The 19,184-nt window shown below is 44.9% G+C and overlaps 1 protein-coding gene across 1 annotated transcript in view; it reads right to left on the bottom strand.

Moving 5' to 3' along the window:
• Enthd1 (ENTH domain containing 1) overlaps positions 1–19,184 on the bottom strand; it is a 119,882-nt gene that overhangs the window by 61,630 nt on the left and 39,068 nt on the right. Inside the window, exons 4-5 of the mRNA XM_021183595.2 lie at positions 9,279–9,397; positions 4,542–4,668 (exon numbers count right to left, since the gene is read on the bottom strand). Coding sequence (XP_021039254.1) covers positions 4,542–4,668; positions 9,279–9,397 — 246 coding nt within the window. The remainder of the gene's footprint in view (positions 1–4,541; positions 4,669–9,278; positions 9,398–19,184) is intronic.

Genomic DNA, 19,184 nt, shown 5'->3' with positions numbered 1-19,184 from the left:
TACTGTTAATCCTGTGGGGAGGACGGTGTTGCCTAAGAGACAGTCAGGATGTGGAATGCTTTTATTTCCAGTGTTCCAAGGGTTTCAATGAGTGAATACACTCATTAACTCATGTAATTATAAAGCAAGTATAATTTATATAAATTATATAGCAAATTTTAAAATACTGTAACAGAGGTAAGGGGAAGTCACACGAGACCATACTGAAATGAGACCTTACTTAGCACACAGAAAGATTTTCTAACCGCTGTGACATTTTCATTGGATCTTGCTATTTGAATAGGATTTTGTCAAATGTTTATAATTTGATAGAAAGCTGAATGCTGATTGACATTTTCCAAACACACATCCTGGCGCATATCAATGTGCATCTCATTCCAGTGCCTTTTTCTTTCAATGAGGTATGGCCCTCCACAAAGAGGTGGGGGGTCGGCTCTGCTCCCCTGTCTCCTGGGCTTAGGCAGGACTTTGTGACTGGCTGGATGAAGAGAACACACTGGAAGCACAATGGCCTGGCTTCTGAGATTGATTACACAGCTTCTGCTCTCTGCTTGGACAGAAGATGCTCACCCTGGGAACCCAGCCGCCATGCTGTGAGGAAGCTCTCACTAGCCCACGTGGAAAGGCCTCTTAAATGGGCTCATGTGGAGAGGAACTGAGGCGCCCCAGTGGATAGCCAGCAGCAACAGCCAGACACCAGAGGGAGCAGGCCTTCAGAAGATCCCTGGCCTGGCCGTTGAGCTCCTCAGCTGAGGCTCAGAGATCTATCCATCATGGGAGAGGCGAGCCATTCCCACTGTGTCTTGTCCTAATTCCTGACCCAGAGAATCCATGAACATAATAAATGGTATTTACATCACAAAATTTAGACCAGCATGTTACCCTGGAACAAAGACAGTCTAAAGAGAAGGGACTACACACGGGATGTCACAGAGCCTGTGAGTACTGGCTGCTTGGGATAAGGGGACCTGAACGATCAGCTGGGATCAAACTATGGAAATTTCATATGACAATATGAAAAACTTAGACTTATCTCCCTGGCAGCAGAGAGCTGTTGACAGTTGTGGAGCTGGGAAGTGAAATGCTAGGATCTGCATTTTAGCAAGCCGGGGAAAGGCTGGAGAAAAGAAGGGCTTAAAAATAGGAAAAGGGTCTGGAGAGACGGCTCAGGGGATAAAGTGCTTGCTGCAAATAGAAGCCGGGTAGGCATGGAGCCTGCCTGTAATGCTAACACTCAGGTGGCAGAGACCACATCCCAGGGCAAGTAGGCTAACAAGACTAGGAATTGGGGAACTCTGGGTTCAGGGAGAGAACTTGCCTCAGTAAAAAAAAAAAGTGGACACCCACTGAGGAAGACACCTGGCATCAACCTCAAACCTCTTCCACATATGAGAGGCACATATACTTGTACATATATGAACACACATACACACACACACACACCCCACATATACCACACACACACATACACACCCCACATATACCACACACACACACACTACATACACATATATTAAAAATAACAGGAAGCCCCCTCTGCCTGACATGGGTTCTGGCTAAGAACCCCAGGGAGGCATTCCCTCATGTAGCATGTTCTGAAGCTTCTCTTCAGGGCGGTCTCTGATTCTATACTCTATTCCACGTGTGTCAAAGTGTTAGAGGGGAAATGAATATTCACACAAAAGCCTGCCTTGCCTGTTTACTTTATACTGCAGAACCAAAAGCGACCAAGGTGGCTTCCAGAGGGAAATTACTAAACTGAGATATCTTATTCCACACTCAGAAGAAAGGAGTGATCCAGCCATGAGAAGAACTTTCAAGGCAGGTTACAACCTCAAAGAAGCCGATCTTCCTTCCTTCCTTCCTTCCTTCCTTCCTTCCTTCCTTCCTTCCTTCCTTCCTTCCTTCCTTTTTTCTCTTCTCTTCTCTTCTCTTCTCTTCTCTTCTCTTCTCTTCTTTCTCTCTTCCTCTCTTCCTCTCTTTCTCTCCTTTTCTTTTCTTTTCTTTTCTTTTCTTTTCTTTTCTTTTCTTTTCTTTTCTTTTCTTTTCTTTCTTTCTTTCTTTCTTTCTTTCTTTCTTTCTTTCTTTCTTTCTTTCTTTCTTTCACACAAGGTTTCTCCATGTATCCCTATCTGTCCTGAAACTTGTTTTTTAAACCAGGCTGGCCTTGAACTCACAGAGATCTATCTACCTCTGCCTCCCAAGTGCTGGGATTAAAGTCATGCCCCACCATGACCATCAGGAAGCCAATCTAAAGTGGTGCCCCTTGCATGATTCTGATGCTATGACATTCTAAGAAAAGACAAACAAAAGAGGTTGCTGGCTGCCAGCACGGAGGGAGGCAGGGGTGAGTAGTGGAGCACAGAGGGACCTTGGGACAACGAGGCCACAGTGTGTGGTAATAGTGTATGTATGTATGTCACGTGTTCATACCCACACACGAGTGTGGGACAAAACTACAGACTGGTGTCAATACAGGCCTGACTGTAATAAATGTGGATAGTGACAAGCCATGTGCGTTTTGCACAGGAGCTCAGTGTGGGACAAAACTACAGACTGGTGTCAATACAGGCCTGACTGTAATAAACGTGGATAGTGACAAGCCATGTGCGTTTTGCACAGGAGCTCAGTGTGGGACAAAACTACAGACTGGTGTCAATACAGGCCTGACTGTAATAAACGTGGATAGTGACAAGCCATGTGTGTTTTGCACAGGAGCTCAGAGACACTTTGCACTTTCTGCTGAGTTCTACTGTGAATCTAAAGCTGCTCCCAAAAAGAAAGTCTATATTTGAAATGTTAGGAGGAAAAAAAATGTTAGGCGATGTTAGAATACAAGAAGTTTTCCCCATTGCTCTTCCTTCGAGCTTTTAGATTTGAGCTGTTTGCTTTACAGGGCCGTGAAGACTAAGCAAGGCGGATGTGGTGGCGCTCGCCCTCAAGCTCAGCACCCAGGAGGCAGAGGAAGTGAGTTAGAGCCAGGAGAGCATGGAATGAAAAGCTGGGGTTCCATGCAAGCCAAGGCTACACATAGTGAGACACTGTCTCAAAGACAGATAGACAGATTTAAATGTCAAGTAAGCTGTCCCTGGATTATAGCCATTTACAATGATTATCTGTGCTAATGCCATCTCATACAACCTCAAGGTTTTGTTGCATTTATTAAAATTATTATTAAAAATATTCTTTTAGTTCTCACAAGAGTTTATAAGAACTATTTATAAATGTGCGCTTGTACAGAAAGTCTATGCTAACACTGTGGTTTTTCAATTTTGGGTGTTGCAGATCTGTATGAGGAAGAACTTTGAGGTATAAGGTCTGAGAACAGGGAAAGAGAGAGTCTAAACCATGAGGAGCCACCTCTGTGAGGCAGGAAAGGTCAACCAGGAGCTAGAAAGCAAAAGGCAGATAAGGCACTGCTCAGAGGTACTCAGGATGCCCCACTCATATCTTGGTGATGGACAGGTCACCCCTCTGGCTGAGCAAACCTAGAGGAGGAATCTATTGCAACCAGGATGCAGCTGGCTATGCAGTGTGCACTTAGCATGCTCGCCATGAGGCCTGGGCTCTGTCTTCAGCCCCAAAGTGTATTGCAAGTTGGGACTTCATACAGAGCAATGACAGGAGGGAGACAGACCCCAAGGGGTCCTGACAACAGCAGAACCCAGGTGGAACTCAACATTGTCATTCACTAGAGGTGACTTTGGTATCATTTTGTGTAATTTATCCTGTGCCCTTTCCCCCCAAGGTTTTTGAGACAGGATCTTATACTGTAGTCCAGGTTGGCTTGGATGGGGCTGGCTTTGAGTTTGTGGCAACTCTGTCTCTCCAGGATTGCAAATGTGAGCTACCACACCCAGCTTTCCCCTGTGCCCTTTTCTAAAGTTAATGATTCAGGAGCTGTCTGACCGAGCTGTGGGACTGACGCTCTTCATTCTGCTCCTTCACATTTCCACTTAATGCCTGCTTTAGTTGGGTCTCATTCATTAAGCTTCATCAGAAATAAGTCTCACTAAAAAACATACTAAAATTGGGCTGCAGAGAGGGCTGCTCTCACAGAGGACCTGGGCTCAATAGTCAGCACCCACATGGTGGCTTACAGCCATCTATAACTCCAGATATCCAGGATCTAACACCTTCTTCTGGCCTCTATGTCACAGGGCACACATGTGGTACACAGACATATATGCAGACAAGACACTTAGACATATGAAAATAATAAAAAAGTCTTTTTTAAGAACAGAAAATTAGTTCTACTCTTTAAAACTTTCAAAGAAAAGTGTAAGGCTAGCAATTAATTTTTAAACAAAGTGAGAAAGAAGAGAAAGAAATAAGAATCCCAGAAGCAGGTGACCAACAAAATGGGAGTCAAAGGCCACACATGGGCTGGATTTATCATGCCAGTCCTGCCGCTGATGACCAATCATAAACAAAGCCAACCATTGCTATATCTCAAAATCAAATCTTGTATTTGTGTAACCTTTCCTTCAAGTGCATCTCACTTCCGTTTCTGAAGGAAATTTCATCTGTAACCAAATTACCTGTGTCCCAGAGATTGCAGATTTCCGTTTCCCCTTCTGACAGCCAGGAAGCAGGAGAGGTAAAGGAAGGAGGTAACCTTGTCACAGGTTGCTTCGGATGCTCATAGGAGTACAACAGTGTTAGGTCCTGACAGAAACAAGAGAGGGCACAGTCACTGAAAAACAAAAACTGCACCAGAGAGGTGACCGGTCAGCCATTGAGAGTGTTGCTGTCTTTGAGAGGACTGGAGCTGAGTTCCAGGGTGTACGCCCAGCAGCTCACAACTTCCTGCCTGTCACTCCAGCTCCAGGGGCCCTGATGCTGCTGGCCTCCAAAGACACTTGCACTTCTGTGCACAAACCTTGACACACATTATCAAAAGAAAAGTCAGCGTGTGCTGGCTAGTTTTGTGTCAACTTGACACAAGTTACAGTCACTGAATAGGAGGGAGCCTTAACTGAAAAATGCTTTCATAAGATCTGGCTGTAGGCAACCCTGTAAGGCATTTGGTGTTGTTGTTGTTGTGGGGGGGAGGCTGTTGTAGGGTGGCTGGAGTGTTCCAGACAGCATTTCTCTGTGTAGCACTGACTATCCTGGAACTCACTCTGTAAACCAGGCTAGTAGGGAACTCAGAGATCACCTGATTCCACCTCCCAAGTCCTGGGATTAAAAGGGTGCATCACCACTGCCTGGGCGTTTTCTTAATTAGTGATTGATGATGAAGGGCCCAGCCCATTGTGGGTGGTGTGGTCCTGGGTTCTATAAGAAAGCAGGCTGAGCAAGTCAGTTTACAGCACTCCTCCATGGCTTCTATCTGCATCAGCTCCTGCCTCCAGGTTCCTGCCCTGCTTGAGTTCCTGCCCTCACTGCTTTTGACAATGTTATATGGAATTGTGAGTGAACAAACAGACCCTTTCTTCCCCAAACCACCAAATTGCTTTTGGTCATGGTGTTTCATCACAGCAACAGTAATCCTAACTAGGACATCGTGTTTGGAATCTGACATGAATTCAGCCAGGAAACAAAGCAAATCTATCCCGGGGTCCTATAACTCTGTTTGGCATGTCTGTAATTTTGTCCTTTAAAGTGTGGTATATAAATTGGGTGACACAATATGCAACCCTTTAGGATTGACTCTCTTCATCCAGCACAGTTCCTAAAGCTCTACCCAGGTCGTCGTGTACACTGAGAGTCCCTCCTGTCTCTACTGAGGTGTATCCCGGATACTGATGTTTAACCCTTTCAAATGTATCTGATATCCTGTAAAATTTGCAGAGTTTCAGATAAAATTTCTGGGTACAAGTTTTTGTATAATGTAAGTAAATTTCCACACCTGTGAGATGACTAGGGGTACCATTGCTGAGGTATATGGGTGGGTGTTATATATTCAGGTTCTGTTGTTGTTTTTGAGACAGTCTCACTATGCATTCCTGGCTTGCCAAGAACTCACAGAGATCCACCTGCCTCTGCCTCCGAGGTTAAACTGAACCTAGATACTCTGCAAGAGCAGGAAGTACTCTAAACCACAAATCCTCTTCCCAGCCCATGTGTTCAATAAGGTACCGCCTAATTGTTTTCTAGGGTGACTTTACCTTTTGAAATTCCTACTAGCAAAGCAGGAGTGGTCTGACCTCCCACATCCTCATTAGCATAAGGGGCTGTCACTGCTTCTGTTCCAGCCGTTCTGCTATTACACTGTGTGCATCTTAGGATGACAATGCTGGCCATCTCTCCCAGCATTTCTTTACTATGCATATCTGCTGAGTGAGACTATTCATACTGTTTATCTGCCATATGATTTCCAGTTTGCTGAGTTTTTCCATAGATGGCTGCTGGACTGTATCAAATGTACTGCTCTATCAAGTGAAATTATTATATGCTTTTTCCTTTAGCTTTTTGATAAGGCAAAAAGCATGAGCTCAGACTGACATGCCATCAACACAAGCCTATGACAATCTCTTCTGCCATGTGTCTATCTGCATGTCTTTTCTTCCATGCTAAGGATATCAAAGATAATGCAAACAGAGAGTATCCATGGTTACCTGTTGGATTCTGCACACATTAAACTCATCATCATCTCAGAGCAAAAATACCATTGCGGAAGAAAAACCCCAAGTGAATGCAACTACATTAATTTCATTCTATATTTTAGGAATTGTGTTTTATAATGATTCAAAGCTTTCCTGGTTCTCAATGACAAAAATTTATACACATGTATATGAGTCTGGCTTATTCTACCATATAAATGTTCGTGACTGTTTTATTCATGATTAAAACTTGGAAGTAAGCTTTGGTAGGAGAATGGGGGAATGGTGCTCCCTCCAGACAGTGGAACGCCATTTAACATAAAAAGAAATGCACACTTCTACATACCGAACTCATATTTCCACTGAGTTTCCTGGGTGTGCAAGTGTGCAAGAGCACGTGCCCACACACAAGCATCTGAAGCCTGCGGGATCATAAGGATCTCTTCTTTCATTCGGTGCCTAATTCTCTCGAGACAAGAGCTCTCACTGAACCTTGAGCTCGCTCACTGTGTTTGATGGTAATACTCCTGTCTCTGCCCTCCCCCTCTGCTCCCCTCCCCTTCCTCTAGCACTGCCCCCTCTTATGTGGGTACTCAGGATTTGAACTCAGGTCCTCATGCGTGCACAGAAAGTGCTCTCACTGACTGAACCATCTTTCCAGTCTCATAAATAAAATTCTTAGCAGAACAAAGCTTTCAAAAGTAGAACAGGGTTCATTAGAGTATGACTTTCAAAACTAAGGAGACCTTTTGTGTTTATGATTGACACTGGTCCATTTTCTTTCTTCATACTGTCCAGAGTTTTTAATCATTAAGTTTGGTAATAAAGTTATTTAACTATACCTCAACAAACAAACAAACAAACAAAAATGCCCTTTCCCCCCCTCCCACTAAGAAAATAAAAAAACAACGTTGCGATTTTGGTTTTTTGGCTGCAGCTGTTTCCATGGCAACTGATAGGGATGTTGTGAAGTGGCTCACACAAAATTAAGGCTGACCAAAACCTTCGATGTCTTTGTGAGTTGCTAAATCAATAGTGATGGATGATAAGTGTCTGTGTTCTGCTGCTTCCATTTAGGATTTTGCAAAACGAAGAATACACAAATTTTGCCCTTTGGTTTATTTCTGTGCAGTATGTCCTATTTGCAAAATTTTGACCTCATCAGAGTTGCTGGAGGAGTGGAAATTATGCTGATCCTGATTCTGATTCTGATTCTGATTCTGACGGTGTGTCACGCTTGTCTCAGCTGTGTCACTGCCTCTGCTTCAAAGCCCACTTTAAGGTCTTTATTTGTGCCTTTGTTATTATTTTATAGATTATAAAATACTCATTGCAAACACACCCAATAATGTGAGTGGTAAAGAGCACAGAGTTTCTGCTCACTTCCCCACGGGCTGCCATCCTCTGCTGGGGTAGCTAGTACTCTGTCTTAAGAATTTCGGGGAAATTTTCTGTGTCAACACATTTTTTAAAAGTGAAATGAAATCGTTTTATGTATATATATATATATATCCTTCTCAGGAGTAAGTACTCTATCTTGGTCATCTTCCTACATAATAATATAATCACTCATTGTGTGCTGTCCCCGCAGTGACTTCGTTCACTGAGGTATGCATTACAAACGTGCTTTTCTCAGGACAGAGCTGAGCTGTGGTCCTGACATGTAACCTGACTTGGTCATTCCCTTTGGTAATCAGTTTGAGATTTTTCTTGTTTCTGTCTATTACAACTGTTGCAATAAAACGCTTCACAGAGCCACCTATACAAGCTGTGTGGTCACAGTGACATCTCTGAGCACTCACACACGGACTTGTCTTGAGTTTGAATGATGTCAAATTCTACCCTTAGATGCCACACCTGCTTGTATCCAGCAGCGTGCTGGAGGGGCCCTTTTTCTCAGTGAAAATACAGGGCGGTAGCAATTAAACATTTTTTTCATCAGTGTGAAAGGCACAAAAGCTGTGTTTTACCTAATTCCATGTGAGACTGAGCAATAGTCTGTGAGGTATCTCACCGTCTCACGTGTCTATGTGTGGTGCTGCAGAAGTGGATGAACTTCTTAAATACATTTATTATATTGATTTCCTCATTTCAGCATGGACGGGCAAGGTGTCCATAAGGCCCCACCCCTCCTGCTTTCATGTCTTCTGTTGTGCAGCCTTTGCGTTTAGTCAGATTTACATGTCCAAGCACAGGTGCTGTCAGGCCTAATCTTGTGCAGGACTTGCTGAGTAGAAGGGCTCCTTGGGAGGATGGGGAGGAAGAAGAGGAGGGGGAAGAGGAGAGGGAGGAGGAGGGGGGAGGACGGAGAGGAGGGGAAGGAGGGGGAGGAAGAGGAAAAGGGTGAGGATGAAAATGGTTAAATGTCTAAATGTTTGGCATTGCCAACACTGCAGAGAGCAAGAAGGCCAGTTAAGACGCTGTACTGTTTTGTCAACTTCCTGTAAAGTCACAATAAAGGATTTTTAAGGCTGTGGGTGTAGTTCAGTGGTAGAGTGTTTGCCCAGCATGCACTGGGTTCCATGCCTAGCACCACCAAATAAGTAAATAAACAACACAAACTATAATATAAAGGAAAACATCACAATTTTACCTAACTGATACTTAAAACTCTGAATAACATAAAACACAAATGCCAAGAGCAGCAGGGCAGCTTTGCAGTGCTGCAAGGATGGTTTCCCACACGTGGCTGGTTACCTGCACAGCAGCAAAGGGAACCAGAGAACCTACCTCTGTAGATTTCCATGCCTTCATCCCGAGTGAAGGGAAGTACAGGGGCAGAGAGGTCCCAGCAGGTGAGGGCACGTCCTGGCACTGCTCCAGCCTCAGCCTGGCCTTGGATGTGCTTTCTGTCAACAATGTAAAGCAATATATAAATAAATATTAGTATTTTTGTATTTGTGTTTAACTTTAATGACTTCTGAAGATCTATTCTGTGTGCTAAATACATATCACACACCAAGAGCCACCTCTGAGCATGTACCTACTTGACAACATTAGCAAGCCCAGAGGGGTTCAGAAACTAGTTTGATGTCCGTAGCCTTGTCCCATCTCAGCAATTCTATTATAGCTTTATTAGTAGAAATGTTTTTTAAAATAATGTAAAATGTAGTGGTAGTTATAGGGTAACACACAGTAATGTATAACAAAACTTTAAAAGGTGAATACTATTCAAAGGGAATTTTAGGATTATACGAATGATGGCTATAATTATTAGATTACTTAAGAAGTCTTAAATACTGTAAGGGTTTTTTAAAAAAGAGTCTTAGATTACTGTGAAGTGAGTTTCATATAGTCTCTATAGGAAGAACAGATCAGAAATGTATAGATTAGTTATGGGGCAAATACACCTTTAATATAAAATAAAAACTTTAAACATAAAAGAAAAAATACACCAGTGAAAATAAACCGCTATGTCTGCTTATGTTCACTGTATTTGGCATTTTGTTGCAGTTTTCCTGCCCTTTGCCTTGTTGGATTAGTCACTGAATAAGTACCGGGATGCAGCTCAGTTACCTAGATTGACCCAGCATTTATGAGCACTAAAAGGAAAGAACTGTCTAAAGCATCAGTGCTTACTCTAGCGTGGCACGCCCTCATGGACAATAAGAGGTGTAAGGCGGCTGCCTTCGTATTGGTAGCTGCACACTTGATGTGGAGAGCATAAGTGTCACACAGGAACTAAGATTATAGTGGCCCTTTTAAATAAATCAATTTCCAGATCTGCAACATCTACAGGTCTTCTTCCAAAGGCTTATCTGCCTGGGAGGAAGTGGCCAGCTCTTTTCTCTTTGCCATTCATAATTTTCCCCACTTCACAAAACAGACGTGTCACACATCTGTTTGAGAGTGGGCCTTCTTCCCCAAACATAGGGCACCAGTAATGGAAAGAGCAGAGCAAGCAAGCCACCTCAACGTGACCTCCATTGGTCAAGACAGGGAGACTCAGCAGTCTGTTCCATCCGTAGTCTTTTGAGGGCCAAGCAATGGCAATAAGGGGACTTACACCAGTCCGTACTGGGACACCTGATGTTCAGACACACTGTATGACAGCACAGGACACCCAATGTCCAGACACACTGTATGACAGCACAGGACACCCGATGTTCAGACATACTGTATGACAGCACAGGACACCCGATGTTCAGGCATACTGTATGACAGCACAGGACACCCGATGTTCAGGCACACTGTATGACAGCACAGGACACCCTATGTTCAGACACACTGTATGACAGCACAGGACAGCAGGGAAAGTGACCAACTTCACTTCACATTCATGTGCTTTTCATCCACAACTATAGTCAAAGAGCAAATTGCTCCTAAGGGATGGTCCTCTAGAGCAGAGCAATGAAAGCCAGGGGTGTGGGGAGAGGCGTGTTTATGTTTTCAGTGCAGCAGTTCACAAGGTTCCAAGTCTGAGCTAGCCATCTTAGGAAAGGGTCTGGGAGCCCTGTGACAACATGTGACAGGTAGCACATGCCTGAAACCCTAGCACCGAGGAGGCAGAGGCAGGAGGATCCTGAGTTCAGGGCCAGTGTCTACATATAGATTCTGAGGCCAGACTGGGATCATGAGATGCCCGTCCCCTGGAAACAAAAATGGCAGGTATGATGGCTTAGCGGGCAAAGTTGTTCACACGCTATGACATGCGGGAACACACATACACAGGCCCTTACACACCCCAAATAAGTGCATGAAATATGATAATTGTAAAGGATGTAGAGATTGAAGGTAATAGAAATATTAATATTTATTAGAATAAATATGTAGGGTATTTTATGGAGAAAAAGCCACTTGAAATCCAATTCAATTTACTGTTTTGACAATGAAGGCTGCATTTGCCAACTAGATTATATGGTGGATATTTTCCCAGAATTACATAAACCAAGTCTGCAGTTACCAAGACCTGGAAACACTTAGAGCACGCACTGTAAAGTCAGTTTCTGCAAAGTCCACTGCACTGACAGCCATAGGGCAGGGAGTGTTTTCATTTGCCCTGCAACTTCTAATTATGTCAGGTTAGAGTACAACTTTAATTAATAGTTGATACATTTTAATAAAGGGTGTTTTGTATTATTCCCAGAAGCTGAAAAAGTAAATTACTCCTAATGACTGTTTTAAAAAAATCTTTCCCCAAACAATGTGTCCTCAACTCTTTGCTTTCAAAAACATGAAAGACTTCATCACCTTATAGCTGACAAGAGATAGGAAATATTTCTCTAGTAAGTCACTAGGTAATTGTTGGCACGTTTCTTAGAAGGAAAACAGGACTGATTGACAGTGCTGCAGTACAGTACCTTCTACTTCTGGCTTTGATTTATATGAACAGGTTTTTAAAAGCATTTATGTGTACAAAAACCATGAAATAAAATAGACGTTGCATGGTGCTTACAGCGAGCAGTGGATGGTACTCAGATGTGGGTAATAGCTGTGCTTAGCTCATAAAAGCATGTGTTTCCAGGGACATTGGATTCTTTATGTGGGATAAGTACTTCTAAGAATGTATGAATCCAAGGGCTTTGATAGGCTATGTGCTGGAAGTCAGTCCAGCCTGGCACAGAGGCTGCATGTGTGTAAGCCCAGCACTGGCACAGAGGCTGCATGTGTGTAAGCCCAGCACTGGCACAGAGGCTGCATGTGTGTAAGCCCAGCACTGGGGACAGAGGGATGGTTAAGTATGAAGTCAGCCTGGACTCTACAGTGGGATTCTTCTTCCAAAACACACTTTTTGCATGTATTTGAGATTTTGAGGAGACTTTCACGCATGCAAATACTACATATAAAGGTAAGACTCTGTGAGAGATGTGAAACCAAATCTGACCTCAGCAAGAGAAAGGAATGACACAGTTTCCATAGATAAGGACCCTATGTTTCCCTCCAGTGACGCGCTGCAGGTCTCAATCCTAATGGTACTTACGCTCCTTAAGATGTGAGCGGGGTGGGTGTGGTCAGTGGCCAGAGTATGCACTGCTACTGCTGAAGACCTGAACTTGGTTGCCAGTACCCACATCAGGTGACACACATCTGAAATCAGCTGTAACCCCAGCTCCAGGGGCATTGATGCCCTCTTGTAAGCCCCACAAGCTCTCACTCATGCGCACAAACCCACACAGAGACACAATTAAAAATAAAAATCACTGAGAACATACATGTGGTATGATTTTCTTCTTCTCTTTTTTTTTTCCAGTAATGGGGAATTGAACCAGACATTATATACATGCTAGGCAAGGACTCTCTATTTTGGGAGTCCTACTATGTACTTCAGGCTGACCTTGAACTCATGATGCCCTTGCCTCAGCCTCCCAGGTAGCTGGGATTACTGGTATGTACCACCATGCCAGGTTTGTTTTCCTTTTATGTCTATATTTATAATATTTATAACATACTAGACTTTATGTTTATTCCCTCTTATAAAATTCCACATTTTAACCCAAAACTTTGTGAAGAAGTTTATAAGTCTAAAATTATACATGAAAATGCCTTAGAAGCAATAGGTCGGCATGAGATGGGCTCTCCCTTCAACAAGCCCAGGGCCTGGCAGGATGTTAAGCTCCGAGAACAGACAGGCTTCTGGGAAAGAACTGACTATAACACCAGGGGCTTTGACGGGTGGTGTGAATCCCAATAAACAGGACAGAAATCATTTCTGGCAGAGGCACAAGGACAGTAGGTGCCAGATCCTGAAGAGGTAATGAGAACCTTTCATGTATGTTTGTAGTTTTCCATTTTGCTGTAAACTTACATGAAAATGAGTAATTAAAACGGACTTATTTCTGACTTAGAGATTTTCTAATTAATCCTGGCAAACAGTGGGGACTCGGGACTTCTGTCATCTATCTGCTTTCCTGAGGTTTAATCAGAAACTGTAACTGCTCCTTCAGTACTCAGCAGTAGAATTATCTCTGAAATGCCATGGGTCGGGCTTGACAGACAGCACGGGGGTAGATTAATTCCCTTCTGAGGAACTCATGAGAGCAGCACGCAGCACGGATGTGTTCTGGCCCAGAATCACATTTCACTTCTGTTGCTACGACCGAGGGAGGGGGGCTGCGGGGGAGAGGAGAGACAAGAAAGGGTTATTTGGCTTACAAGGCAGAAACTGCAGCAGCTAGTCACATCCCAGCCATAGTGGAGAGCAGAGAAATGAAGTCTCTTGTGCTGCTGGCTGGCTTGCAGCCTGCGCACAGTGAGCTTTCTCCACTCTCACACAGCTCAGAACCTGATTCAGGCCATGGCCCCATCCACATTAAGGGTGGGTCTGCCCACCTCAATTAACAATGAAGACAGTCCTTCACAGACATGCCCATGGGCCACCCTGATCTAGAAAATTCCTCACCGAGACTCTTCCTAGGTGATTCTAGGCCAGATCAAGTTAAAATGAGGCAGCACACTGGTTAAAATACTATGAGGCTACCTGTGGGCATGAAGAACGGCAGTCAGGCTGCAGAAAGCCCACAGACATTCGTGATCTTCCTCCCTCGATATCAGATCGCACAATACTGGAAGTGAGTGTGAGTGTGCTTCATCAGACTTCATGACTAAGCAGCGTGTGCTCTAGACTCCCACAGGTTAAGAAGGAGGTGAGTGCACACATTTGGTTCCTCAGAAGAAGTGAAGCCCCTCTGGCACCATCACAATCCAGCAACTAAGGTTGTGGAACGATGAGTCATGGAGGATGGGGCTGTGACTGAGAAGCCTCTGAGGAAAGTGTGGCAAGGGGACAGGAAGTGATGCCAGGGACTCACTGAAGATGAGTTGCTGAGTTGCTCAGCACTGCAGCTGTGGGACTCCCTAGAGACTATCTGGAGAGATGGAGATCCCACTGAGCCTGCAGAGCCCAGATAATACCTCGAAGCAGAACTGGTGGGCCCCGTGATAGCTCTTAGATGAGATACCGAGCTCTGAGTACAAGACACTATCAGCGCAACTGTGGCTCTGGCATTGAGATGCCCTGTAAACGCACACATCCAAACCACCCCACTTCCCCCACAGCTGTCACCGTAGATCAGCAGGGTCCTCTCGGTGGTGATGTCAGCAAAGGTGTTTCGATTACTCTGAAGTACTCTTCAGAACCAGGATGCTGGCATATACTGTAGTTTAGGAGGCTGGGGCAGGAGGAGCGCTCAGGTCCAGCTCGGAGGCCTTCCTGGGCAACACAATTGAGGCTAGGTTGTTTCTTGTTTTGTTTTAAGTTTTTAGAAAACACCCAGGTGATAGAGAGACGGCTCAGTTGGTAAAGGACTTGCTGTGTATGCACGAGGAGCGTACAGAAGAGAATGGAAAGACTGGATTCAGTGGACCACTGAAGAAGCAGGGAGATTAAAAAGCAGCTCCATGCCGACGGAGTCTTCTTTGTAATGTTGCAGACTCACACATTTGGAATCTTGACTCCAGTTTCTCTCACTGTGTGGCCCAAACTGGCTTCAAACTCAGGCCCAAGCAAACCTTCTGCCTCAGCCTCTTGCATATAAGGATTGCAGATGAGCTGCCATGCTCTGCTCAATTTCCTCTTCTTGGAGCACTGCACACCTGAGTAGCTTCAAGCAACTGACCTCTGTTCTACTCTTAAAAAACAACCCAAAAACTTTCACTTTCATCATAATCTTAAGCTTGCAGAAATCACTCAAGAGGACCATGAGGTGTTCCTGTGTTCACACTCAAACTCGGCAGCCATCAGATGTTCCTGGCATCTGTTGTCTCTTTTTTCTCTTTCATTCACACTCACCTGTTATTACTGTCTGCTAGTTTCAATCTGGAGGGAAAGCTACTGTTGAGTTCCCCCAGAATACACTGTCTAAGGCACTTGTCCACGTGGGGGTTCACCAGGAGGAGCTCTGAGGAACAAGATCTGTGGGGACTCAGGGAGGCAGGACTGGACTTGAACAAGAGAAGACTGGGGGGATCCTTCTGGAAGCTGTCAAGCTTGACCCTACTTACAGCTAGTCAGTGAGTGCACACACCCTCAGGAGGGACCATGACCCTAGGCAAGGAGGCTCTCTTCTGCTATAAGGAGTTCTCAGAGAAGGGTGGGGGTGGGGTGCCGATGGCTCAGTCACCAACCTTCTAGCAGCCGAGGGAATGGAGCACCGCAGCCTTGTAGGGAAAGTTCTGGAGGCTGTGCCCAAGATAAACCTCTCCTTTGCTCTTTGACTATTTCTTCTCAGCAGAGACAGGGGAAACAAATACAATCTCTTTCCCTTTGAAGGTGAATTTTAGGGTTTGCTAGGGAAAGGCAATTTTTAAAGGTGAGAAGAAGAAAGAAGAAAGCACATTTAGGAAGATTTTTTTAAAAACTCAATGAAGTGGGTAGGTGATAAGAAGGAGGGGCCACCGTCATCCCAGCAGAACTTTAGAAAGAGGGTTACGGCAATTTGATTTCAGCCTTTGGCCATAATCACATGTGATCTGAGTCTTGTGCTGGCCTGACACGTGAGAAGCTCAGTCCTCAGGAAGCACGTGGGAACACACACACGGGGTGGGGGGGCGGGACCGAGGGACGGGGGGGGGGGGAGAGAGAGAGGAGAGAGAGAGAGGAGAGAGAGAGAGAGAGAGAGAGAGAGAGAGAGAGAGAGGAGAGGCACACACATGCACAGGCACACACACCACATGCAAAGGTTTTCATAACTCAACACCCAACAATGAGATATTTTAAAGACAAAACTAGTTTTTAAAAGTAACAGAAACCTTATATAGAAGCAAGCACAACTAAAAATAACTAACAGTTAAAAGAAAGAAAATAAAATAGCTGATGGTCAAGAAAAGAAACAAGGCCCAGAATGCCTTTCTTCCTCAGAATCTGTGTGGGCAGGTGTGCTGCCAGGAGCCTCTCAGCACGGCCATGCTTGGAGCCTAGAAACTGACCGGCAGAGCTCTTCTTTTCCAGGTCTGTCCTGGAGAGGCAAGTGTGATGCGTGAAGGTGCTGCCACACTGAACGGAGGAACACGCACTTTCACACTGAGGTGGACAGATTATCTAAAGTGCAAGGCTTTCTTCCCTGCCCTGTGGGCCCAAATCCCAGATCTGTAAAGAATGAAATACAGTAAGAAATGAGCCCAAACTCTACCCTGGTGGAAAAACAGAGCTGGCCTCAGATGTGATGGGAAGAGTGACAGAGACCGGAGCCTGAGTTCATTGTGCTGAGGCTATGTCAGCTCAGATCCCTCATGCACCAGTTTTACAGGAGTCTACATTACCACTTCAGGAAGGTCAATTCACAAGGGAAGGGCTTAAATAATACATCGAGATCCCACCAAAGCCAGGCGACGTGGCTTCGGAACCCGACCTCAGCCATAACGTCACTGCCTTCAGTGCCTACGTCTGACCTGTAGCCCATGGGTCACGTGCATCCCAGAAGAGCTACGAATATGGCCCAGTACATGTGTAGATGACAGTCACATGTCACAATGCCAAATGATTGGCCATCCTGATGACCGGGCAAATACATAAATACATTCACCAAACAACAGGACTCGAAGGCAGAGGGATGGAGAAGAGCGTGGATGAAGAGCTCAGCGGAAGGGAACAGAGGAACAGGAATCGATCGCTCTAGCGGTTCTGAAGTTGGCATAAGTGACATCCTCTCACAAGATTTCTTTTTATGGCTGTTGTTGCTATCATGACGCTGCAAGACTGACATCCTAAATAGTGCTTCTTGGCCTCACGCATGTCCTCCATTTTGCTAGAAAATGCTTCTCTGCCTATTTTTCTGTCCACCTCTCCCCTACTTACGTCGATCAGTAGGCCATCTTTATGTACTCTGGATGCTAATCCTTTTTCAGTTATATGTGTTAGAAAATTGCCCCACAGTATTCTGACTTTTTTTCCTACTTTCTATATGGTGGGTTTTGATCTCAAAATCTACTGCAGAAAAATTCACAAAAGCTGATCAGAGCAGATGGTACGGGCACAAAACCAGACGTATAGATCCATGGATCAGGACAGACTGTTCAGAAATGAATCCACACACTTACGGTCAGCCAAGCACCAACGGCGCCCGGGATGTTGGATGGGAGAGGACAGATGGGTGCTTCTGGAAGCAGGGTGAGGAAGACCAGATATTCACATGCAGAAGAACTAAACTCCATCCTGACTTCACTACAATGCAAAACTCAACACCAATCAGACTTACACACAAAAGCAGCACCAGGAAACCAAGGGAGATGCTTCCTCACGCTCAACTGTTTCCGGGGTTCACGAGGCCAAAATCAAAGTATCAGCTCAGCAGAATTCTCGTCTGAAGCCTGAGGAAGAATTACTTCCAAGGTCATTCACATTTTGGTGGAATTAAGCTCCTCTCAGCTGGGGGCTCCATTTCCCCCATGGCTGCTGAGTCGGGCCTGCTTCTAGAAGCCTCTTGTACTCCTCTGCCCCATCTTCAGGCCAGCAGCAATGTGTTCTGTTCCCCCTCCTACTCGGGACCCTCACTGTCTCCTCTGACACCACTGGACAAAGTTGATTAGGCCCCGGTTAAATAATGTGTCACCATAGAATGTAGCAATTACAGGTAATTATCCTCAGGCTCTACCCATGTGGGGTAGAGATTAGGTAGACGCAGGACAGGCACTGGGCTAACAAAAGAAGGCTGCCACCACACAGCACACTTGCTGGCTCCTTTTTTTTTGTTGTGTTTTGTTTTGTTTTGTTTTGTTTTTTGAGACAGGGTTTCTCTGTGTAGCCTTGGCTGTCCTGGAACTCACTTTGTAGACCAGGCTGGCCTCGAACTCAGAAATCCGCCTGCCTCTGCCCTCGAGTGCTGGGAGTGCGCCACCACTCCGGCCTTCGCTGGCTCCTTTATTGTTGTATTTACATCTGTGCTGTTTGGGGGGCTGAGGTTATAGTTCAGAGGTGAGTACTCAGGTAGCATGGGTGAGGCCCAGAGTTTAACCCCAGAACCACACAAGAGAAAATAATAGGTTCTGTCTATCAAGATAGCTCAGTGGGTTAAGGCACAGGTCACCAAGTCAGAAGACCTGCGCTCAACCCCAGGGATTCAAGTGGTATAAGAAAAAAGCTACTCACTTTGGTGTGTGTGTAGGGATTTGTGTGTGTGTGTGTGTGTGTGCGTGGGGGGTTGTTTGTTTTGTTTTGCTTTGTTTTATTTTGTTTTTTTTCGAGACAGGGTTTCACTGTATAGCCCTGGCTGTCCTGGAACTCACTCTGTAGACCAGGTTGGCCTTGAACTCAGAAATCCTCCTGCCTCTGCCTCCCAAGTGCTGGGATTAAAGGCGTGCGCCACCACACCCGGCTTTCCCCACTTTGGTATATGTCTAAAAAGAGTATTTCTCTATCCTAACATCACAGAAAACACCTTTTTTAACAAATCTTCTAAACATCTTTAAATTTTGCTTTTATATTCTTAAGTCCTTAATTCATCTCGATTGGTTTTGTGGGTGTTCATGCATCAGACACCTAATCTCATTTTCTTTAGTGGTCTATTTTATTTATTTTTTAACAATTCATCTTTCCCCCATAAATCTGAACTGATGTCAGCGTCCTCTATGTGTGCACAGTTGCACAGCTGTTTTCTGGGCACACTGCTGTGTCCTGCTTGCACAGGCATGGCCTGCCCCGGGCGTGCTGTTTCTAGCCTGGTTTAGGAGGGAAGCCTTTCACCTTCCTCCTCCTTGGAAACG

The sequence above is a fragment of the Mus caroli genome, unplaced genomic scaffold (genome assembly GCF_978045245.1).
Source record: "Mus caroli unplaced genomic scaffold, Mus_caroli_1 scaffold_16, whole genome shotgun sequence".
NCBI lineage: Eukaryota > Metazoa > Chordata > Mammalia > Rodentia > Muridae > Mus > Mus caroli.
Note: the sequence above shows the minus strand (reverse complement) of the source record. Positions and strands in the feature narration are given on the sequence as shown.